Genomic DNA, 25,895 nt, shown 5'->3' on the forward strand with positions numbered 1-25,895 from the left:
AGGTGGCATGGCAGGGAATTCCCCAACTGAAAAATGTTGCCCATATATTCCTCTCTTTGTATTCCCTATTATCTCCACACTTGCTGTATTGAATCCAGTAATTTGTTCTTCTTAAACAGTAACAGGAGCATTAACAAATTGTCATCAAACTTTCAAAATCCTACTATAATGCACAGTCTTTGTTTTCCTTCAGTGTACCATACAACTGAGACAAAATCAATATCATAGAAGGAAGCCATTTGACCTATTGAGATTTTCCTAGTGTACTTAAAGAATTGCTATAATGACAAGAATCGTCAATAGTCCTTCAACAGCACCTTCCAGACTTGCAGCTCCTATCACCTAGAATGACAAGTGCTTCAGATTTATTTGAAATCTCAAGCTTTCTGAGTGCTGCTTCTTTATCAGGTGCAGTAACTTCACCTGACGAAGGAGCAGCGCTCCAAAAGCTTGTGATTTCAAATAAACCTGTTGGGGCTATAACCTAGTGTCATGTGACTTCTGATTTTGTCCACCCCAGTCTAACACCAGCACCTCCACATCAAGTGCAGCAGGTGCTTAGCAGTGCCACCTCCAAATTGTCCTCCAAGTTACACCCCTTTGTCTTGGAACTTTATCTCTATTCCATCATTATCACTGTTCAAAATTCTCCAACTCCTCACCTAACAGCAGTGCAGATGTACCTACACTACATGGACTGCAGCAGAACAAGAAGGTGGCTCACTACCACCATATTGAACTTATCAGCTCCTATAAAAGAATTTTAAAATAGAGACATTATCTTGTCGCTTGTTATAGCATGATTTTCTTGTAACACAGGTTTTTAAAGAAAAATGCAACTTTGCAACTGTTTTTGTCTGTTTCTATGGTAGATAGTCCAAGATGATACTGATACTGTACAGTCTCGTGGCAAGCTCCCAGAAGGGAGGCAAACTGCTTTAAATACAGGGACCAAGGTAAGAGTATTGTTAACTTTGGCAATTTCTTTGGACGCAGGTTTCCTACATTCTTGATATGGTTGTTCACAAACATCATAATCATTCATACAAGATTTTCAATCAAATGATATTTACAACATCAATAACATAAATGTACTATTGAAGTAAAGACGTTTCACTTAATTGGCATAGACAGAATAAAGTCATCATAATATTCCTTTAAATTACTCAATTTGCAACATTTACAATCTGATGATCTCGTCAGTTTTTGTTCTCATTTAGAAATTAAATTATCAAATAACTTTAATGAAGCAAACTAGCTAAAGGTACAGTGGGAATTTTGTGGTTTATTTTTTAAAAATTATTAGTTTGGATTCTGAGGAATTGTTACAGCATAATATTCGAGCAGAATACTGCTTGCAACACAAACTTTGCTTCCCCCCTCTACAGATGCTGCTAGACTTGCTGAGTTTCTCCAGCATTAAGATTTTATTTTTGTATAATATGAGACAGAACAATGTACCTATTCTTTTGTATACTATCAAATTTTGTAATTCAAAGTTGCTTGATTGAAACTATCTGCTCATTCCTTCCAGCCAGTTAGTTCCCATTTTATTACATTATTTACATAATTTTTCTCAGCACAACCACAAAATGACTGAATTAGCAGGCATTGATTATGCAATATTCTGTCACTAGGTGGCACCAAGATGTATCACATCTTGAATCACATTTGAATTTTCCAACAATTTAATTTAAATAAATTAAGTTTCAAGCAGATTAGAATTGTTAGGATTTGACTATAAATAAAAGATTGGAGTATAATTGGATAAAATGTAATCCTCTGCTGAGCATAGACTATTTAGGATCAGACAGCAGAAATCTACAAATCAGTGAGTTGATTTGTACAGCCCATTCTTAATTAAATGTTGGTGAATTCAAACTTACTGATTTGTAGATTTCTGCTGTCTGATGCTAAATAGTCTATGCTCAGCAGAGGATTACATTTTATCCAATTATACTCCAACCTTCACGAATTTCAGATGTGACATGAGGCTGAGCTCTTCTTTTGTCGCTTTTGCTTCTGTGTCCACTTCTTTGGGTCCTTTTCACTTCATTGACACTTTCACCCATCTGCAATTTTATCCTTCCGCACAGACACCACCCTTTGGTTTCTTGTACGCTTTTAATCTTTTCATCAAGAACTGTGAGCACAACATCAAACTTCTGAATTTCTCTGCTCTTGTCACATATTCTAACATGACTCTTTCTGAATTTACTATACTGTATGGTCTCAGGTCTGATCCTGGCATTGTTATCAATCCAGCATTTTAAGGGTGGTGCTGTTGTCGTCAAGCATACTAAACTCTACCTGAATGCCAGCAATACTTCCTATCTCCTCCAAACCATGACCCAACTATTGAAGATTACGGTGCATGGGATCCACGGTGACTTGGCCATGTGGATTCAGAATTGGCTTGCCCATAGAAGACAGAGGGTAGTGATGGAAGGATGTTTTTTAGGCTGGAAGTCTGTAACTAGTAGTGTTCCGCAGGGATCAGTACAGGGACCTTGCTCTTTGTGATATAAATGACTTGAATGAAAATGTAGGTGGGTGGGTTAGTAAATTTGCAGACGATACAAAGATAGGTGGAGTTTAGAAAGTGTAGAAGGTTGTCGAAGATACAGTGGTATATAGATCGGTTGCAAATATGGGCAGAGAAATGGCCGATGGAGTTTAATCTGGATACGTGTGAAGTATTGCTTTTGGAAGATTAAACGTTAAGGAAAAGTATACAGTTAATGGCAGGACCCTCAACAGTTTTGATGTACAGATGGATATTGGGGTTCAAGCCCATAGCACCCTGAATGTGGCCATGCAAGTAAATAGAGTGGTATGGTATACTTGCCTTTATTGGTTGTGGAATTGAGTACAATGTTAGAATGTCATTTTGCAGCTTTATAAGACTTTGGTTAGGCTCCACTAAGAGTATTATTTTCAATTCTGGTCGTCACATTATAGGAAGGATTATGGAAGCTTTGGTGAGGGTACAGAAGAGGTTTATCAGGATGCTGCCTGGAACATTGGGTATGAGCTATAAGGAGAGTTTAGAAAGACTCAGGTTGTTTTCTGTTGAGTGGCAGAGGCTGAGGGGAGAAGATAGAATTCTATAAAATTGAGATGCGTAGATAGGTTGATGGTCAGAATCCTTTTGCTCGAGTTGAAATGTCTAATACTAGGGGGTGTGCATTTAAGGTGAGAAGGGGAAAGTTCAAAGGAGACCTGAGGGGCAAATTGTTTTTACACAGACAGTGGTCGGAGTCTGGAATGCAGTGCCAGGGGTGGTGGTCGAGGTAGATACGACAATGGCATTTAAGGTACTTTTAGATAAGCACAAGGAATGGAGAGATAGGAACCAACGGCAGGCAGAGGGATTAGTTTCAATTGGCATCATGTTAGGCACAACATTTGTGGGCTGAAGGACCCGTTCCTATGCTATACTGTTCTATGTTCTACTAAACATCAAGACACTGATTCTAGGACCATCACAGACCTCATCTGCTCTGGAGGTTTGAGCTCCACAGCTTTCCCCAACATTCCACAACCTGCTTCTACCTTCTTCCCAAAATCTACATACAGGACAGCCCTACTAGATCTATTGTTTCTTCTTGTTCCTGTCCAACTAAGCTTATTTCATTTTATCTGCACGCTTTGTAATCAGCAAATTCAGCCATCATATCTTTTGTCCCTTGATCTAGGTCATTTATAAGTTGTAAGCAGGTGAGGTCCCAGCACTGATTCCTGTGGTACACCACTCATTGCAACTTGCCAACCTGAAAAAGACCCATTTATACCTATTCTCTATTTTCTCTTAGCTGGCTAATCTTCTGTCCATGCCAAGATGCTGCCCACTACATCATGAGGTTTTATTTTCAAGTGCCTTTGATGTTGCACTTAATCAAATGCCTTCTGAGTACAGTACTATTTCCTTCATCCACAGCATGTGTTACCTCTTCAAAATGTTAGAAATTTCTTGTCACTAGCTAAGAAAGGATGGCTTTTTAGCTAATGTACTAATCAATGATATCATTCATTCAACATCTTTAATAGACAAATCTGATTTGGATGAAAATGACTTGTTCCAATTATGATAATATTGTGAATTATAATCTTTTTTTAAATTAAATTCTGCCAAATTCTAAAATTGCGATCAGTATTGTGCATCATCTGCTTGGCTTGTAACCTTATTATTTGTATCAGTATGTTGACTGCCCTACAGAACCTTCAAACTGGCTTTCAACATGAACTACATGGAACAATACAGCACAGAAGTGACCCTTCGGCCCACGATGTTGTGCCGAACATTTGTCCTAGCTTAAGCACCTATCCATGTACCTATCCAATTGCCGCTTAAAGGTCACCAATGATTCTGACTCTGCCACTCCCACAGGCAGTGCATTCCATTCCCCCGCCACTCTCTGGGTAAAGAACCTACCCCTGACATCCCCCCTATACCTTCCACCCTTCACCGTAAATTTATGTCCCTTTTTAACACTCTGTTGTACCCGGGGGAAAAGTCTCTGACTGTCTACGCTATCTATTCCCCTGATCATCTTATAAACCTCTATCAAGTCACCCCTCATCCTTCACCGTTCCAATGAGAAAAGGCCGAGCACTCTCAACCTAGCCTCGTACGACCTATTCTCCATTCCAGGCAACATCCTGGTAAATCTCCTCTGCACCCTCTCCAAAGCTTCCACATCTTTCCTAAAGTGAGGCGACCAGAACTGCACACAGTTCTGTGTGGCCTTACCAAGGTCCTGTACAGCAGCAACATCACCTCACAACTCTTGAATTCAATCCCTCTGCTAATGAACGCTAATACACCTGAGTGGCAACTTTCAAAGAGCTATGAACATAGACCCAAGATTCCTCTGCTCCTCCACCTTACTAAGAACCCTACCGTTAACCCTGTATTCCGCATTCTTATTTGTCCTTCCAAAATGGCAGGGTTGAACTCCATCTGCCACTCCTCAGCCCAGCTCTACATCATATCTAAGTCCCTTTGCAGCCGACAACAGCCCTCCTCACTATCCACAACTCCACCAATCTTGGTATCGTCTGCAAATTTACTGACCACCCTTCGACTCCCTCTTCCAAGTCATTAATAAAAATTACAAACAGCAGAGGACCCAGAACTGATCCCTGCGGAACTCCACTTGTAACTGGGCCCCAGGCTGAATATTTACCTACTTGCGGAGCGATTCAGAGAGCACCTCTGGGCCACCCGGACGAACCAACCCAACCAACCTGTGGCACAGCATTCCAACTCCCCCTCCCACTCCACCGAGGATATGCAGGTCATTGGACTCATCCACCGCCAAACCACAACAACCCGACGGACGGAGGAGGAGCGTCTTATCCTCCGACTGGGAACCCTCCAACCACAGGGGATGAACTGGGACTTCACCAGTTTCTTCATCCCCCCATCCCCCCAACTTGTCTCAGCCGAATCCCTCCAGCCCGGCACCGCCGTCCTGACCTGCAGTCTTCTTCTTGACCTCTCCGCCTCCACCCTACTCCGACCTATCACCCTCACCTTGACCTCTTTCCACCTATCACATTTCCAACGCCCCTCCTCCAACTCCCTCCTCCCTACCTTTTATCTTCTCCTGCTGAACACTCTCTGCTCATTCCTGAAGAAGGGCCTGTGCCCGAAACGTCGAATCTCCTGTTCCCTGGATGCTGCCTGACCTGCTGTGCTGTTCCAGCAATATATCCCTCAGACCCTTTCCATTACTTTACCTACCACCGAAGTAAGACTAACTGGCCTGTAATTCCCGGGGTTATCCATATTCCCTTTTTTTTTGAAAGGGCACAACATTCGCCACTCTCCAGTCCCCTGGTACACCCCCGCTGACAGTGAAGACTCTCCAGTCCCCTGGTACACCCCCGCTGACAGTGAAGACGAAAAGATCATTGCCAATGGCTCTGCAATTTCCTCTCTTGCTTCCCACATAACCCAAGGATATATCCCGTCAGGCCCGGGGGACTTGTCTATCCTCAAGTTGTTCAAAATGTCCAACACATCTTCCTTCCTAACAGGTATCTCTTCTAGCTTACCAGTCCATTTCACACTCTCCTCTTCTACAATACGGTCCCTCTCGTTCGTAAATACTGAAGAGAAGTACTTGTTCAAGACCTCTCCTATCTCTTCCGACTCAATACACAGTCTCCCACTACTGTCCTTGATCGGACCTGCCCTCCTTCTCGTCATTCTCATGTTTCTCACATACGCGTAAAAGGCCTTGGGGTTATCCTTGATCCTACCTGGCAAAGATTTTTCATGCCCTCTCTTAGCTCTCCTAATCCCTTTCTTCAGCTCCCTCCTGGCTATCCTGTATCCCTCCAACGTTCTGTCTGAACCTTGTTTCCTCAACCTTATGTAAGCCTCCTTCTTCCTCCTTACAAGACATTCAACCTCCCTCATCAACCAAGGTTCCCTCACACGACCATCTCTTTTCTGCCTGACTGGTACATACATATCAAGGACACGCCGTATCTGTTCCTTGAAAAAGTTCCACATTTCAACAACATCCTTCCCTGACAGTCTATGCTCTCAACTTATGCTCTTCAGATCCTGTCTTGCAGCATCGTACTTACCCTTCCCCCAATTGTAAAACCTACCCTGTTGCATGCACCTATCTCTCTCCATAACCAAGGTGAAAGTCACAGAATTGTGGTCACCATTACCGAAATGCTCACCCACTAACAAGCCCATCACTTGTCCCGGTTTGTTACCAAGTACCAAATCCAATATGGCCTCCCCTCTGGTCGGACAATCTACATACTGAGTTAGAAAAGCTTCCTGGACACACTGCACAAACACCGCCCGTCCAAGCTATTTGATCTAAAGAGCTTCCAATCAATATTTGGCTAAAGCCTCACACTCCAGCATTATTTTAGGCCAAGTAAAGCACAGCTCTGACTGGAAGTGGGAATACTAATCAGAACTGCTGTCTTTATTTTCTCCTTGTCTTTCTCTTCCCTCCTCTCTCTCTCCTTCCTTCCTTTGTACAGCCTGTCTTTTTAAATTAATTAATGGAATGTGATTCTTGCTAGCTGGACCAGCATTTATTGCTTGTTCTTAGTTGCCCTTGAGAGATTAGTGAGCTGTCTTCATAAACCACTGCAATCCATTTGTTACAGGTACACTCAATGCCATTTGGTGTGAAAATACTGATGTACTGGTGATATTTCCAAGTCAAGATGTTGGGTGGAGGGGAACTTGCAGGTGATGGTGTTCCCATATATTTGCCATCCTTGTCCTTCTAAATGGTAGTCGTAATGGGTTTGGAAGGTGCTGTCTAAGGTGCCTTGGTGAATTTCTGCTTTGCCTCTTATGTACATAATCTGAGCATTGGTGGTGGAGAGAATGAACATTTGTGTTAAGTTTGAAGATGGACCAGGAGGCCAAAGTGTTAAAATAGCAGGAACTTTATTATGGAGATGTTTACAGGAAGCAAGGTTAAATGAAGATGTTTCTGACCCAAAATTGGAGCGTAGGAGGTTGAGAGGTGACCTGATAGAAGTTTATAAAATAATGAGAGGTTTAGATAGAATTGATAGTAGTTTTCTTTGGACTGAGACAAGGTGGGGGGAGGGGAAATGAGGAAACTGGTGAAATCCGAGTTCATCCCTTGTGGTTGGAGGGTTCCTAGGAGGAAGATGAGGCGCTCTTCCTCCAACCGTCGTTTTGTTGTGGTCTGGCGATGGAGGAGCTTGTTAGTGGGTGAGCATTTCGGTGATGGTGACCACAATTCTGTGACTTTCACCTTGGTTATGGAGAGAGATAGGTGCATGCAACAGGGTAGGTTTTACAATTGGGGGAAGGGTGAGTACGATGCTGTAAGACAGGATCTGAAGAGCATAAGATGGGCTTGTTACATCATCTATTGCATCCTCTGCACCCGATGTGGCCTCCTCTATATTGGGGAGACAGGCAGGCTACTTGCGGAGCGTTTCAGAGAACACCTGTGGGACACCCGGACCAACCAACCCAACCACCCTGTGGCTCAACATTTCAATTCCCCCTCCCACTCCACCAAGGATATGCATGTCTTTGGACTCCTCCATCGCCAGACCACAACAAAACGACGGTTGGAGGAAGAGCGCCTAGGAACCCTCCAACCACAAGGGATGAACTCGGATTTCACCAGTTTCCTCATTTCCCCTCCCCCCACCTTGTCTCAGTCTAATCCATCGAATTCAGCACCGCCTTCCTAACCTGCAATCTTCTTCCCGACCTCTCTGCCCCCACCCCAGTCTGACCTATCACCCTCACCTTGACCTCTTTCCACCTATCACATTTCCGACGCCCCTCCCCCAAGTCCCTCCTCCCTACCTTTTATCTTAGCCTGCTGGACAAACTTTCCTCATTCCTGAAGAAGGGCTTATGCCCGAAACATCGATTCTCCTGTTCCTTGAATGCTGCCTGACCTGCTGCGCTTTTCCAGCTCTGATCTCCAGCATCTGCAGACCTCACTTTCTCCTCAGTAGTTTTCTTTTCCCTAAGACAGTGAATTTCAAGATTAGGGTCACGTTTTTAAGGTGAGAAGAGAAAGATTTAAAAAAGACATGAGAGGCAAGTTTTTTTATACAGGGTGGTTCGCATGTGGAATGAACTTCCTGAGGAAGTGGTGGATGCGGGTACAATTACAAGGTTTAAAAGATGATTTTATGGATACATGAATAGGAAAGGTTTGGAGAGATATAGGCCTGGAGTAGGCAGGTGGGACTAGTTTAGTTTGGGATTATGTTAGACATGGACTGAAAGGTCTGTTTCTATGCTGTATGACTCTGTGATTGGACTCTTGGTGACAGTCCAGCATACGTATACAAAGAAAATATCCTTTCCTCAAATGAAAACATGTGGAGTATTTACAATCAAAAATACTGTAATCAGTAGGTAAGTCATTCCGGAGGACATTGTTTCTGTGTGGCTGTCGGCACACCTCAAGCATCTGTTTATTTTTCTCGCTGGATTTAACCTCTGGTGTTTTAGGTGTACTAGGAACCTCTTCTGACACCCTTTCTTGAGACAGCTGAATGCTTTGGAGGTTCACATAATGTCATAGCATTCTCCTCGGACATATCCAGGTCTCTATTCGGCAGTTATTTTTGATCTTCAATTAATGTCTCATGTACATTCATTCTGGTTGCCAGAAGTTGATCTGCATGTCTTCTCCATATGATGTCATATTGTGTCTTGTGTAGTTTAGTAGTCCTGTCCAGTCTTCAGTATTTAATCTCACCAGTTGTGTAATTTCTCACCAAAATTATTGATCTTTTTGGAAAGTGTGGCATTTTGCCGTGTTCTCCTTTTGAAAATCCCGTTTGCTGTCAGCAGTGTCTTTTGTCATGGGTGGTTTCAGCAAATCAAAAGCTGTGCACAGCTGGTACTTTTTACCCTGCAATGCTGGAGAATTTAGAGTCATCAAATGATCTCTGTTCTAGAGTAAGCTTTTAAGGAATGCTTTGTTGTTGTGGTTCTGTTCGCCGAGCTGGAAGTTTTTGTTGCAAACGTTTCGTCCCCTGGCTAGGCGACATCATCAGTGCTTGGGAGCCTCCTGCGAAGCGCTTCTTTGATGTTTCCTCCGGTGTTTATAGTGGTCTGTCCCTGCCGCTTCCGGTTGTCAGTTTCAGCTGTCCGCTGTAGTGGTTGGTATATTGGGTCCAGGTCGATGTGTTTGTTGATGGAGTTTGTGGATGAATGCCATGCCTCTAGGAATTCCCTGGCTGTTCTCTGTCTGGCTTGCCCTATGATAGTAGTGTTGTCCCAGTCAAATTCACACACACGCAGACAACAAGCAACATGAACTCGACTGGGACAACACTACTATCATAGGGCAAGCCAGACAGAGAACAGCCAGGGAATTCCTAGAGGACAGAACCACAACAACGAGCACCCGAGCTACAAATCTTCGCACAAACTTTGAATGCTTTGTTTTCTGAACAAATCTTTCTGTCAAATTTGTGGCTAGGTGGTAAAGAGCTGATTGGATATGTTGAATTCCACTCTGCTTTACATAGTCTGTAAACCCGTGTGATATAAACTATGGGCCATTATCACAAACAATTGATCCAGATAACCAAATCTTGCAAGATCTGCGTCAGTCATTTCAGTGGTTTTCTTTGAAGTTGCCATCAGGAAGCTGACAATATCAGGCCAATTAGTCTGCAGCTCAACCACTGAAAAACATTCACCATTCAAAAGATCCAGATATTGGCTTTTCATCACCGTTGGGTAATATGAGACATAAATGCTCCAGCTCCATATGTTGAGAGCAGTTTCAACAGTAACTTTGGGTCAGGGCTTCTGACTTTAATAAAATCTGTTTGGCTTAGACTCCTTTTTCGACTCCTTCACGTTGATCTTGCTATTTTCAAATTTTTTTTGGCACAATAATTTGTGTATTGGTTTGAGAATGGTTGCAAGGTTTGGGACAAACTGCTCTAGTAAGTTAGCAAACCCATGATAATCGATAATCAAGTAAAAAACGTAACTAAAGGTACGGGATACGGACTATGTGCAGGCATGGGATTTGTTTAGAATGGCATCATGGTCAGTGCAGAAATGGTGGGCTAAAGGGCCTGTTCAAGTGTTACACTGTTCTATCCTCTATAGATTAATCAAATTTAATAATTTTAGGTGCTGGTGCTTCAGTTATGGCTTTCACTTTTTTGTAAGTGACTTGTATAGCACCTTGGCATTGATGACATGACCTAAGTAACTTGATGGATGATTTAAAAATTCATATTTGTCTTTCCTGACTTTGAGCCCATAATCTTCACGTCTCAGCAAAGTAGCATCTAAATTGTCAAGGTGCTGCTTTTCATTTATTCCCGTGATTGAAATATTGTCCAGATGACGCGGCTGCACTCAAAATCTAATTCATAGCATGTTGGAAGAACATAGGGGTAGATGTTATTCCAAATGGAAGTCTCTTGTATTTGTCTTTTTAATGTCCAGTATTTCTGTGATTTAGGATCTGCATTCATCTGTATTACAAGGTATAGGACAGATGTTAGGGGTAGGTTCCTTACTCAGCGAGCCGTGAGTTCATGGAATGCCCTGCCAGTAGCAGTGGTGGACTCTCCCTCTTTATGGGCATTTAAACGGGCATTGGATAGGCATATGGAGGATAGTGGGCTAGTGTAGGTTAGGTGGGCTTGGATCGGCGCAACATCGAGGGCCGAAGGGCCTGTACTGCGCTGTATTCTTCTATGTTCTATGTATGTTTGTCTATGGTCAATTTTACTGAAAAACTGGCCACCAGCTAGTTCAGCATAAATAGGTCATCAATCAAAGGCAACAGATGCTGCTCAGCACACAGAATCAGATTAATAGTGACCTTAAACTCAACACAAACGTGTACCAATCCAACATCTTCACTGGTATACTAGGCGTGGCCCAACATTCTCATTTGTGGGTTCGAGGATTCTTGCCTTGACCAGCCTCTCTAGTTCTGCCTTGACCTTTGGCCTAATTTTATAGCACACTGATCTAGCCTTGCAGCATTGGCTTCATTCTCATTCTTGATTTTCAATTTAAGAGATCTTTTCCATGCTTCTCAGATCTCCGTTGAAAACAATTGCAAGTTTTTTTTAGAAATTATGGTAGCTCAGCTCAGTTCCAGAATCTGACAAGCAATTTACTTCAGTCCAGTTAAGTTTGATTTTCTTCAACCACATTCTTCCTAATAAAGCTGTAAAATTTCCTTTTGGAAACATGCAAGGGCAAGTGTTCTGACTGACTGACTGACTGACTGACTGTACAACTGAACATTCACAGTCATTGAAACAACCCCTCAAAGGTACCACTTTGCCTGTGTGCATTCTTAGTGCAATATTTGAGGTATGTAGCACAATGTGACTCTGCTGCACACTTTCAGGTATCAATGAAACTGTCATTCTGGGTATATGTTTCCATTCTTATCATTCGGAAAGGGAATGACCCGATATCCGTTGGTGTCACCAGCAATGGCCAGTATCATTAATAATTACTCTTCTTTGGACTGAGGGTATGGGGTTTTCTCATGCTCTTTTTTTTGTACATTATAGAAGGGCCACAACACACAGCAGTACACCAGAACTGCAAAAAGAAGAAGAGGAACACCTATACAAGGTATTCGCCAAAAACGGATACCCGCCCAACTTCATCAACAGATGCCTAAGAGAAAGACCACGGAACGAGGACATACCACAACCAAAAGGACTAGCCACACTACCATACATCAGGAGCATCTCAGAACTGACAGCCAGACTACTGCGACCCCTAGGACTCATAACGGCACACAAACCAACAGCCACGCTCAGACAACAACTCACCAGAACGAAGGACCCGATACCCAACATGAGCAAAACTAATGTAGAGTACAAAATACCATGCAAGGACTGCACAAAACACTATATAGGACAAACAGGAAGACCGCTAACAATCCGCATACATGAACATCAACTAGCCACGAAACGACACGACCAGCTATCCTTAGTAGCCACACACACCGACAACAATCAATATGAATTTGACTGGGACAACAATACTATCATAGGGCAACCCAGACAGAGAACAGCCAGGGAATTCCTAGAGGCATGGCATTCATCCACAAACTCCATCAACAAACACATCGACCTGGACCCAATATACCAACCACTACAGCGGACAGCTGAAACTGACAACCGGAAGCGGCAGGGACAGACCACTATAAACACCGGAGGAAACATCAAAGAAGCGCTTCGCAGGAGGCTCCCAAGCACTGATGATGTCGCCTAACCAAGGGACGAAACGTTTGCAACAAAAACTTCCAGCTCGGCGAACAGAACCACAACATAGATTTTCTTCCTAATCTTTGGTTTGTGTACTTTTACTGTATGTTTGTTTCCTCCTCAAACATGCCTGTGCATTGTTTCCTTTTTTTTCTCGCTGCAATTTCCACATACAACTTCTTTCATACCAGAAATTGGCAGCTGTTTGATCTGTTTATCCACATTGAGTCTGCACTGTGCTTGTCTCTCAGCTGCCATTTTGTGAACTGTCAGGTTCCAGCTTGGCTGCTGAACTTCCTTGGCTGCTAGTTACGTTGCGACTGTTATTTCCAGTTCTTTCTTTAAGTCTAGACTTCTTTCTGTCAGTTATCTCTTGTGGATTGCTTCTCTTAAACCATGCAGTAGAATGTTTCTGATAGCAACATTCATGTTATCTCCAAATACCCAAAAGCTCTACTGATTCTTTTTTTTTAAATTGCTGTGAGCTTGAAGATCGATTCACCATATGCTGGTTACGTTTGTAGAATCTGAACCTTTCAGCAATCACCAATGGTTTTGGTGAAAAATGGTTCTGTCAGATTCCTTGTATTCCGTCTTAAGTTTTGGAGCCCAGCTTCTGTACCTCAGGAGGTTAAAGTGTTTCTAACCATAATATTCAGGAATGCAGGGACATCTATATATGCTTCAATATTTAGTTTGAATATAATAATGGAATCTCTCTGTACATGAGTTGAAGCTGTTAGTATTTTTATCATACTGTCCTATGAACCAAAATTTCCTGTAATTTTATTTATTTATTTTTAAATGGGAAGGGGCTGCAGAGCATGTTTTAGCACTACCTTTTTTCTTTCCATTTAAAACAAAGGTTCTGAGGCTGTCAGTTCCTTGCTGAATCTTCACCCCTAGTTCAAAACATTTCTCTGTGTGTAAGGCACTTGTTACTCATTGTTCCTTCAGCATGGAGTATGTGGCTAGCTTCTTCTACACCGTTCAACTCTTCATTGGTGTGAATTTTTTTTCACTGACTGTCAAAGTAGCTTTTATCTTCATTGTCAGGTGTACTCTTGTGCTAAGGAGACTCAAACTTTCCCTCATGACCACAAGAATGCAAGCCTCCAAGAAAAAGTCCAAAAAATGCATAGTTTCTGTACTGTATATTCTACTTAAAAAAAGAAAGACACCTAAATACACGACTTGGTGTATCACTAAGCTATGTAGACTAGATTTGATTGCTGAGCTACATTGAATGAGTTGTGCATAACCATCTGATGAAGGAGCGGTGCGCCGAAAGCTAGTGCTTCCAGTTAAACCTGTTGGACTATAACCAGGTGTTGTGTGATTTTAAATATTTTGTCCATCAGCCATTGGAAAAAGTTAGAACAGTACTGTATGTGCGCTTGGCTTGAACGGTGGATCCGACGCATGCAAATTCTTTTATGTCTCCTGTTTTGCTCCCAGCCAGGCGGTAATACTGTTAGGTTACACCTCAATTTTAACCACAAAGCAATATATTTCTCTGGATTCCTGTATATGACTTGAAATGAAAGTGTCTTTGCACGTGACATTCCTCCATGGATGGATTAGCTCAGTTTGTAGATAATGAGACTCTTTAACCCTGGTTTCACGCACAGCATTGGATGATAAATTGTGTTCTTAAATATTTTATTCAAAATACTTTTAAAATTCATTTTTGGAAAATGTTTTGTTAAATAATTCATCAGAGTTTAGGGTAGTCTCAATTCCCCAGACTCAGTATGGCTCCAACAGCACTGCAAGAAGCTTAATATTGTTCAGGATGACCAGTTGAACATGCTGACAGACGCTAAACAAAAGAAATCAAAGAACTGTGGATGCTGAAAATCAAAAACAAAAACAGAAATTGCTGGAAAACTCAGGAAATCTGGCAGTGTCTGTGGAGAGAAAGCAGAATTAATGTATCAGGTAGAATGACCATTATTTTTAGACCCAGTTCCAGCTGCCAGACCGGCTGAATTTTTCCTGCAATTTATGTTTTGATAGGTTCAAAGTTTTACTCAGCTTTTGATGCACATTTGCTGCTTGAGATTGACTGACTGTGTTGCATTTGAAAAGGCATTTTGACACAGTAGGAGATTTTTGGGTACTTAATTCAGATTTCACTGATACTGATTTTCTGGACATTTCTAAGAGCTTGACCAATATATTAAAAACATTGAGTGCTATCCCACTATATCTTACTGGAGAACTCCCTGGTATCATAAGGAGAAGGGGAATGATAAGTTGTGGGGATCTCGCTCAGGTTTTCTCTGGATCTGGAGAAAGTGGAAGGAGACATGACCAACAGCAAAACCCTAAGTGACACAGTAGAGCCCTCAATAGGATGACCTATGCACCCAGAGTCTTTAGAGTAATAGTTTCTGCTACAAAACCAGTGTATGAAAAGGGAATCATGGTGATCTGTGGCCTCATGACAGGAAATTCTATCTCAGCACAGTCAGGCTTCCATTGCCTTTTAGGAATTACACTCACAAGCACATGATTTTTATGCTACTGGAATGTTCTGGGCTCGCCAGATGATGATTGCAGCATGTCAGAATCCATTGTGCACTTATGCATGTGGAGTGTCGCTGAGTCTGTATCCACTCAACAGAACGACTTCATATCATTGGAACCAGAGACCACTAGAAACACGGAGTTCCTGGATAACAGCAGTTGTCCATGTAGTCTTTGAAGACTGTTCTGTCATTAGATAAGAAACGTTTTGCCTCATCACTGCCTTAAATGAGTGATATTGAAACTCTGCTGCTTTGTTGTAGATTGCCCAGTGAGGGCAAACCTCCTCTCAGTATCCGCTCTGTCAGGGCCCCTCATAATTTTATGTTTCAATAAGATTATCTCTGATCCTTCTAAATGTCAGTGAGTATAGGTCAACTTTTTGTTAACCTTTTTCTCCTAAGACAACCTTTTTCATCCCAGTTCCATTTGGCCCATATCCCTTTAAAACTTTCCTATTCATGCACCTGTCCAAATGTCTTTTAAAAGTTATAACTGTACCTGCCTCTACCACTTCCTGTGGCAGTTCATTCCATTATTGCATCATCCTCTGTATGAAAATGTTGCCCAGCAAGTCCCTGTTAAATCTTTCCCTCTCTCCTTAAACCTATGCCATCTAGTTTTGGACTCCCCTAACATTGGAAAAAGGTTAGCTATTCACCTTAGCTATGCCCCTCATGATTTTATAAACCTCTATAAAGTCACTCCTCAACCTCCAACCCCTGCTTTCTTACTCCTCTCATTCGTTAGAACTGCTTTAAAGCTTAACTCCATTAATCCCAATACAGGAATCTTACCTGTTATCCCGTACCATACCACCCACAGTTCCTGTCAGGCAGCAAAACCTTCAAAGAAAATTGAACATTTTAATAAAGTCTTCAAAGACATCAGTTTTGAATTTGATCTGCCAAAATCCAATACATATATGTTCACCCTTGCTGTGGTATTTCTCACAGATGCGACTAGCAGCACTGCCTATTTGTCCTCCCTCTCAGAAAGGCCTTTACAATCGTTGCCAGTTCAGTTTGTGATCTCATTATATCCAAAATCTTACCCAGTCAATCTGCCAGATAGTCTAAGACAACTCCCAAGGCAAAACTAAAATAAAAATGTCGTTTTGACTTTCACATATTTCCATTTTTCTATTTCAAAGACAAAGAAATTGTAATTTTGTTTTTTTCTTCTCTAGTTCAGGAATTCAGTGTTGGTTTGTCAATGTTCTATGCAGTTGAAGCACAAGTGGATAGTTAAAAAATATTCTGTGTGAAATTTGTAAATGATAAAAGCATAACGTATTTCTAAGCTTAAAGGCTTAGGTCGTGCACTATGCAAATAGTTTTCATTAAAGAGCATGAAGGTGCATGTATCTTTGGACCAATGTTGGTGGAAAAGACGAAGGAATTTTATGAGAAGCTGAAAATCATGGAGCTGTGTACTTTTTCTCAAGTATGGCTCACTTACTTTAAGATACAACATGGAACGCAAAAGGCTGACAAGCCAGGTGAACAGAAATCTGCAGGTATGAAATCAGCTAAAGATTTCTGTGAAATTTTTAATAAAGTTATGATTGGCCATGACCTAACTGCCAAACAAATCAATAATGCTGTTGGTTAATATGGCAATAGCTTCCAAGCACAACCTTAGTTGGTGCTGATGAAAAGGTTGTTTGTGGCTTTAAGCAAAGTAAAGACTGAATAACCGTACTTGTATGTGGAATGCCACAGGAATATATAAAGTGGAATTGACTGTTATTGGAAAATATGTAAAACTAAGATGGTTCAAAGGCATAATACATCTTCCACTTAATTATGACGTGATGCTTAAATAGATGCAGACATTTTTACTTGATGATGGTTTCATCATGTTTTTGTGCCTGGTGTAAAAGCACGTTTGTAAAACATAGGAATAGGAGAAAGTGAGGACTGCAGATGCTGGAGATCAGAGCTAAAAATGTGTTGCTGGAAAAGCGCAGCAGGTCAGGCAGCATCCAAGGAGCAGGAGAATCTACGTTTCGGGCATGAAGAAAGGCTCATGCCTGAAACGTCGATTCTCCTGCTCCTTGGATGCTGCCTGACCTGCTGCGCTTTTCCAGCAACACATTTTCAGTGCTAAAACATAAGCATGTCTGAAGAAAGCAAGACTTTGTTAAGGCAAGATCTTTTTGTGTTTCTCCATTCTAATGTGACAAGTTTCATTCAGCCAATGGGTGTGATCCAGTATTTTGAAAATATTTTACCCACATGATTTGATGGGAAAACTGACAAACCACCAAGCAGAAATTAATAAATTTCAGTCCAGATACTGTATCAGAGGTGCTGTTTTTAACATGTTATGTGCATGGAACCAAGTGAAAAGTGAAACTGCAAAGATGCTGGTGAAACTGAAGGCCTTTCATAATGTTCGAAGAAGAGTTGTCAGACAAAGACATTTTTGATGGATGTTGTGTGCAAGAAAGCAAATAAGTAAAGATATGCAGGAAAAAAACATGGGATTAGTGAACTGTGCTAGTGCTGTCAAAAACGTTTCCAGAAATGAACTGGATGAACGGTTGGATGTTGACAATAATGCTTCTGTTGCAATGCTTTAAATACAGAAGAAATTATAGACAATGTTTTGAGTTGTGACCACGAGGCGCAACGGTGAAGTGATTAGCACTGCTGCCTCACAGCACCAGGGTCCCAGGTTCATTTCCAGCCTTGGGCGACTGTGTGGAATTTGCACATCCTCCCCATGTCTCTGTGAGTTTCCTCCGGGTGCTCCAGTTTCCTCCCACAGTCCAAAGATGTGCAGGTCAAGTGGATTGGCCATGCTAAATTGCCCATAGTGTTAGATGCATTAGTCAGAGGGAAATGGGTTTGGATGGGTTACTCTTCGGAGGGTCGGTATGGACTTGTTGGGCTGAAGGGCCTGTTTCCACACTGTAGGGAATATAAAGTCTAACGTTCAAGAAGAGAGAAGTGATGACAAGAGAGAGCAGGGTTGAAAGAGTTTCATTATAGTTTGAAATTTGTTGTGCATCAAAGTTAGTTTACTGCACAAATGTAATGTAGTTTCCACTTCATATTCCCAATATCTGCACAAGAGAATGAAAGCATGCAAGCAGGCAGATGTGAGGAATTTATTCAAGAGAGCTGCTGGGCCTAAATCCCAGATGCCAGTGCTGGTTCCATTGATGCACATAGTGAAATACTGAGTTTCCAGAACTCAGGGAGTAAATTGAGATTTAGCTTTAAGATTAGAGTATATTGTGCGGAGCCTCTATTAGATTCTATTCCTCCTACAATCAACAGATTCCTGTACACCACATCCCCTGCCCACCAACTTCAGCCCATTCCCTATACGTGCCAGATAATGAGGAATTTAATATATTTATGTAACTCTTATCAAACGTAGGTTGATGGCATTAATGTGAGGAATGGTATGTTGGAACCTTGGAATGTTTTACTATATTAAATTTTTTACTATTGCCATATAATCCATGTTGTTTAAATTGAAATTTTGTGGGATTGGGAGCAAATGTAGATCAGCAAAAACTGGATGGTGATGTCACTTCAGACACTGAAACTTGCTGCAGTTTCTAAACTAGCCTCACTGTCTAAAAATATTGAAACTAAATGTTAAGTTGCAGAAGGGTCAACCTTGACAATCGATTCAACAAGTTTAACAAACTGCTGTATTTACGTTGTAAATATTGTGGGTGCAATTAATCTTTGATAGTGGCATGGCTTATTTATGGTGCAGTATGAAATCTGCAATTATACGTTTATCAAGTTAGATACCCGGTTAGGCTGTCCTTTGCGTAACGTCTTGTATGTCTGTAGGCTTTGAATTATTTACAGAAATTCAACATGAATCTATTCTTTACTTTGATTCCAATGATGAGTCAAAGAATGTTAAGGGCCAGCTGACATCTCAGCTTTTTGTGCCCCAAGCTCTGGGTTCTTTATCAAGCAATAAGGAATGATTAAGGGACCAAAACTTAGAAGTTACTGGTAGGAAATAACAGATTTAAAGAATGAATGTGTGGAGGGAAAGATTGACCTATGGTGGCAAATAAACACGTTTTTTTATGTTCAAAAGCTGTTCCTCCATTTGGGGAAAATCTGCTATTGTACCAAAAGAAAGGATAAATGTGAATCACTGCAGTTACAGAAACAGAAAGTGAGGCCACCACCAGCCAACCTACCTCATACTGCTCTCATGTGTGATCCTTCGTCACAAAATGGACTTTTAGAAAATATAGCAGCACTTGTGGTGATTTAGTATTTCAAGTTATGACCTTCTTCAGAATGAGTAACATTAACTCTGTTCCTCTCTCCACAGGTGCTGCCTGAACTGCTGAGTATTTTTTAAATCAATTTTTGTTTAGTTCAGATTTCCAGCATCCGCAATATTTTGTTCTTTTGAACGATGTGCATTTGGCAGGATATCTTTCAGCCTTTTCCAACATAAAATGACTCTAGTTTCAAGTTCTGCAAGGTAACATTCAATTGACAGGTTTCAAAGCCTGCTTTTATAGCAATCATGTTGGTTTGTAAAGCCAGACATGGAACCTATCAACAGTTTTATTTCTCAAAACTTTATATTTAGTGACAAACAAAAGCTAAATTAAATACTTTTTTCTTTTTCTTGCCCTTCATACCTACCTCTCTTTTCCACATGTGCCCATTCCCAGAGACTGAGCACATTTTAAAATTTTCGCCCCAAACCTTTTAATGGATTTTATCCTGTAGTTAGATGTGAAATGTAGCAAAAGTGGCTAGGTATTCTTACTAACTTGCTAACAGAAGTTTGTATTAATATTGGACTGACATGGGGAAGGGGGGTGTTGCAACAGCAAGGTATTGTAAGCTACTATGATTTGGAGATGCTGGTGTTGGACTGGGGTGTACAAAGTTAAAAATCACACAAGACCAGGTTATAGTCCAACAGGTTTAATTTGAAGCCTGCTAGCTTTCGGAGTGCCACTCCTTCATCAGGTGATTGTGTCCCCAGGAGCGGCGCTCCGAAAGTTAGTGTGCTTCCAGTTAAACCTGTTGGACTATAACCTAGTGTTGTGTGATTTTTAACTTTATAAGCTACTATAATTGTGTAAAGAGGAAGCATAGTGCATGCTATGGTAGAGTTGTGAAAAATGAGAAGATTTCATTTCTGGCTTGAGTTGGGCAAGCTTGGTCTGAATGTTCATCCAGGTGAAATTTCTGTGTCTTGCTGAGAAGTGTTCTGACTTGTGATTGCCTTCAACTGAATCTGTGGATGTCAGAGCTGAGCTTTGCATCAATGTATCCATAGTTAAGTGCTGTTGGATGTTCCAAGCGTTTTGAGGTATAAAACTGAAGTCTTAATGCTGACTTGGACAACCAATATTTATGAATCAAGTAGAATTTATTAAGTAGAATTTCATTAATATTTAATGAAGAAAAGTGAAGATTGTTTGTTTTTTCTTTATTAATTCGCAGGTTGAGGGCATCACAGTTCAGGTAGCATTTATTGCCCATCCCTGATTGCCCAGAGGACAGTTAACAGTCAATCACCTTGCTGTGGGTCTGGAGTCACGTGTAGAGTCTAGATTAGAGTGCTACTGGCAAAGCACAGCAGATCAGGCAGCATCTGAAGAGCAGGAAAATCGATGTTTGGGGCAAAAGCCCTTCATCAGGAATGAAGGCAGGGAGCCTCCGGGGAGAAGAGATAAATGGGAAGGGGATGGAGCTGGGGAGAAAATGGCAAAGAGTACAATAGATGGCTGGGGATGGGGATGAAGGTGGTAGGTCAGAGAGGAGGGTGGCAGAAGGTAGCAAAGAGTACAGTTGGTGGATGGGGGTGGGGATGAAGGTTGTAGATGTTTTAATCAATCTGTTCAGATATGCTACGACACATTTTCGAGTCTGTGGAACTTGAACCTGGGCCTCCAAGAGCCCACTCTCATTTGCATCAACTTGATCAGATCTGTCATGGCACACTCCTGTTGAAGGTGGGGTATCGCCACTCTACCATGAGTGTATTTTGCTTTTTTTTTAATTAAAAAAATGTTATGACACATCTCTGGAGCAGGTGGGACTTGAATCCAGGCCTTCTGGCTCACTACCTCTGAACCACAGGAGACCCAAATATCACCTGTTCTCAATCAACTCTGGAACTGTCCTGTTTGACTGCTAAAGAGACATAAAATTTAAACTGTCATTCCATTGAACAGAAACTAACTTAGACTGTGGCTACTAAAGCAGGTTAAAGGCTGGAAGTTCTACAGTAACTCACCCCACCTCCTGATTTCTCAGAGCTTTTCCACCATCTCGAAATCACAAGTCAGGTGTGTACGAGAATGCTCTCCATTTGCCTGGATAGGTCCTGCCCAATAATACTCAAGAAGCTCGATGCCATTCACGACAAAGCAACCCACTTGATTGCTATCCCATTTATCACCTTTTGCCATTAGCAGAGAACCGTAGCAGTGTGTGCTCCCTGAAGATGAACTACAATAATTGATGAAGGTCCTTAGCACCTTCCACATGAAGAAACTCTCCGAACTGTAAAGACAAGGACAGCAGATAAGTTGGAACTGTTCCTTCAATGTTGCTGAGTCAAAATCTTGGAACTCCCTTCCTGCAAACGCTGTAGTGTGTATACACCACATGGATTGCAGAGGTTCAAGAAGATAGCTCACCAGCACCTTCTCAAGGACAATTGGATATAGACAATAAATTCTAGCCTGATTCTAGTCTGGGGTATTCAGAGCCTAAATATTGAGGGAGATAGGGAACAACTTTGGAATGCTATGAGTGCAGGTTCTCTTCTGAAATTGACATGGAAACTTAATTGAAGAACAGAGATTTGAGAGTTTGAGATGATGGCTGATCTGCTAGTGGGCTTAAATCGTAAGGCACCCCTCCCCCCCCCACCACCACCACACTAACTCTCAACTCCCTTATACATGAATGGATTTCTCTCTAACCTCTGTTTAAAATTCTGAAAATTACAATTGCCTTGTAGCTGTTAATATTTTATGGAAGTATTTGTAGAATATAAACTGCATATGTCAGATTAACTGCGGAATAAATTGTTGACACCACCTTCCTACAAATAATTGGGAGGGAGCAATAGATGTTAGCCATTTAATTGACATCAAATCCTGTGTACAAATAAAAATAAATCTGACTTCTTTCTCTTTATTGGAATAATCAAAGTGTTTATACTCTTCTGATTGTGTGGTTCATTAATTCTAATCTGAGGTATTAATTTCTTCACTGATTTTCCAAATTTATGCGTTCCTGTCAAGGATGAGGAGGTCAGTGTTGCATTCCATCTTATTTCCCTTGTATCGCTCTTTTTAAAAATATTTTTAAACTGAATATAAGTAAAAGTTTTCACAAACCAGCATGGTGGGTTTTATCTGTAGTTTAGTTTGGATTTAGTTTGTTTAGGTTCAGATGGAGTTTGCAGCTTTCAGTATCATTGTTCAAGGCTGTAAACATTTAGATGCTCAATTTCTGTAATTTCAATTGCTTTCTTGCTTGGTAGGTACTGATTTCCGTTAAGTTAGAATTTGTTACCAAGAATTTGTTCACCTTTTCACCTGCTGCTGACATGGATTCATTTATTAATTGCCAACTGTAGTTAGTTAATTTTTTTTATGTTCATGTTCAGATACCTAGATACAAAGGAACTGATAAAGTTAAAGAGAGCGAGGAAAAAACTGGTGAGAAGGTAACTGCATGTTATTACAAACCTGGTCATGATTCAATCATTAGCCTTTGCTCAAGCATGACATGCGAATACTTAAAAAGCATATTGGGACTACCAATTCAGGAAAGCCCTCCTCCCTACCTTTTATCTTAGCCTGCTGGACAAACCTTCCTCATTCCTGAAGAAGGGCTTATGCCCGAAACGTCGATTCTCCTGTTCCCTGGATGCTGCCTGACCTGCTGCGCTTTTCCAGCAAAACATTTTCAGCTCTAGCATGCCAGGGCAGAACAGTGAATTTCCCATATATGCAGTCATAATAGATACATTTCAGAAATGAAAATGTTTGATGACTATCATTTGTTTTTAAAAAAACTATTTTGATATTGGCAGTTACTCCATAATACATTTGTGAAAACCACACAATTGTGCTAAGTTCCTCTTATGGTCTTAAAAACTTTTTAAATTCATAATAAGACTTAGCATCTGATTGTTAATATGCTGTGATATAGTAGTGTACCATGACACTTACATTCTCCTTGCCAGTTCAATATTATTTGCTGATCTATGCTAACTGTGAAGGCACTACAGCAGGTGAATAGTCAGCTGTACAGAGCTTAGCCTTCTGTTGTCCCTTCATCTCAATGTTGTAGGTACAATGTATTCAATGAAGTATTTGATTTTCTAACATTTGAAGTTTCATTTAAACCATCAAAAAATGTCTGTGACAAGCAGGCCATTGTTAGGTAGTATGGCACATACCATCTTACATTGTGTTTAAAATGCCTGATGAAATCCAAATTTAATTATAGTACCAAAGCCCAAATGATTCAAGCATCTCTTTACACAGATTTATATCTTGGAAGCAATACAATAGCATACTGATATCTTTCACAAATCAATTGGAATTCTCCACAGTGTAAACAATTTGGAAGTAACATCTATATTGATTGTGTGCTTTAAGATCCGCAAACAGTTTATCAACTATCATTGTGTTAAGAATTAAGAGAAGGCTGCAGTTGATGCAGTTATAATTATAGTAGTTTTGGAAACTTATGCATTTTGTAATCTACAATATTTTTCTTTTTCCTATCTAGACTGCAAAAGCTTAAGTTTATAGGACCCAAACTAATTCATATTAACGCAGACACCTTCAGTATTCCAGTTTTATGTTTAACCTAACAAAGATAAAATGCATGGAAGCTTAGATTTTTGTGTTATCATTTCATAGTTAATGCATATATGTAGTCATTGTTTTAAGTTAGAATATTATAGTATTCCATCTGTCTATTTAAGCATCCTGCTAATCTATAGGTAGTAGGTTCTAGAAGTTTGCTACTTTAAACATGTGTTCTAATCCATTTAGTTCATTGGTTTTATATAATTGTATTTTTACTACTTTTCCAAAGTTCACTAACATCAGCTTTGGAGATATCAGCGTAGCCTCAGGTGAAGTAAAAAGTGCAACCAATCTTTCTACTGGTGATCCAAAGAAAGGCTTCATCCCTAATACAACATCCAGTCTGCCAGAGCTAAAGAAAAATGAAAAGTTATGCCTCGATGATGAAGATTCATTCTTTGATGACCCGTTGCCTGAGCAAATGAAGATCTATGCCTGGTAAGCAAAAACATAGATGTAGTAACTAAAGCAGATAATTGCATTAACATAGCCACTTTAAATCCAAAGGCACTTCACTGGAGTAGTGGATAACATTTGACTTTGACCCAAGGTGTAATTGGGACAGATCACCAAAAGCTTGGTCAAAGGAAGAGGTTTTATATTCCAAGGAAAGAGGCAGCAAGATTTTGGGAAGAATGCCAAGTTTCAGGGCTGGAAATTCAAAGTGGAGGAATAAAAGCTAGAGATGCACAAGGAGCCAGAGATGAAGTAGTACTGCCAGCTTGGAAGTGGGGAGAACTGGAAGAGGTTGACAAAGGTTAGAATGGCAAGGCCATTATGCGATGTGAAGGCTAAGATCACAATTTTAGAACTGAGCCATTGATTGATGAGGAGCCAATGTGGGTCAGTTAAGTACCGCTATGAAGTATGAAGGGGACTTCTTGTGAGTCAGAATGCATAGACTAGAGTTTTGTATGAGTCAAACTGACAGAGGAATGAAGGTGGGCATCATACTTAATCATTTGAGTAGATTGTGAATGGGGAGCTGCTGCTGCCTGTTTGTGATTCTTAAAAGGTCTTATCAGGCATAATATGTAACATTTGATGAAGAATTTATTTCACTTAACTGGTTTCTTCCACAATTCCTTTTTTAAAAGAAATGCCAAATTCAGTGCAATATCTTAGCTGTAAAAGAATGCCATTGTCAATTGAAAGGGTTTGTATGTTACTTTATCTGGTAGTAAACTGACAAGCTTGGTTATAATGACACTGGTATTCACTCGTATTACTGTTTTTTTTTAACAAAACCTGAAATACTATTGTACAACCTTAAAGTGCAACCTCAGTCTTATGTTGGCAGCCATCCAATTGCATTTGAACAGTTCATTGGAATAATTTCCAACAAAAACCTCCAATAAAAGTCACTCATTGGTTTGACTGTGTTTGAAATCGCTATCAACTGTCTTCCTGTCTTCCTTTATTTTGATTGGATTGTTCAGGCATTGGTTGCATTGTACCCATGTCTCTATTATTAACCATGTCCAGCATTTCCATGGTTGAAAATCACTGAAACCAACTGGCTTATTCATAAGAGTGTGAGCAATGGGAAATTTTGTATTGTTAGCAGTTAACATGTTGTAGGAGAAAGTGAGGTCTGCAGATGCTGGAGATCAAAGTTGAAACTTTATTGCTGGAACAGCACAGCAGGTCAGGCAGCATCCAGGGAACAGGAGATTCGACGTTTCGGGCACAGGCCCTTCAGGCAGTGGTGGGAAAGATGCTGGAGTCTATTATAAAG

At 40.8% G+C, this 25,895-nt stretch overlaps 1 protein-coding gene across 4 annotated transcripts in view; it reads left to right on the forward strand.

The window, feature by feature from the left end:
- Nucleotides 1-25,895, forward strand: part of cep43 (centrosomal protein 43) — a 112,261-nt gene that overhangs the window by 62,184 nt on the left and 24,182 nt on the right. For 3 of the 4 annotated variants that reach the window (XM_043696268.1, XM_043696269.1, XM_043696271.1), the window contains exons 11-14: nucleotides 873-956; nucleotides 22,574-22,582; nucleotides 22,942-23,001; nucleotides 24,387-24,595. In XM_043696268.1, the coding sequence (XP_043552203.1) occupies nucleotides 873-956; nucleotides 22,574-22,582; nucleotides 22,942-23,001; nucleotides 24,387-24,595 (362 nt within the window). The remainder of the gene's footprint in view (nucleotides 1-872; nucleotides 957-22,573; nucleotides 22,583-22,941; nucleotides 23,002-24,386; nucleotides 24,596-25,895) is intronic. The other variant, XM_043696270.1, reaches the window with a different exon arrangement.

The sequence above is a fragment of the Chiloscyllium plagiosum genome, chromosome 9 (genome assembly GCF_004010195.1).
Source record: "Chiloscyllium plagiosum isolate BGI_BamShark_2017 chromosome 9, ASM401019v2, whole genome shotgun sequence".
In the NCBI taxonomy this organism is placed as follows: Eukaryota; Metazoa; Chordata; class Chondrichthyes; order Orectolobiformes; family Hemiscylliidae; genus Chiloscyllium; species Chiloscyllium plagiosum.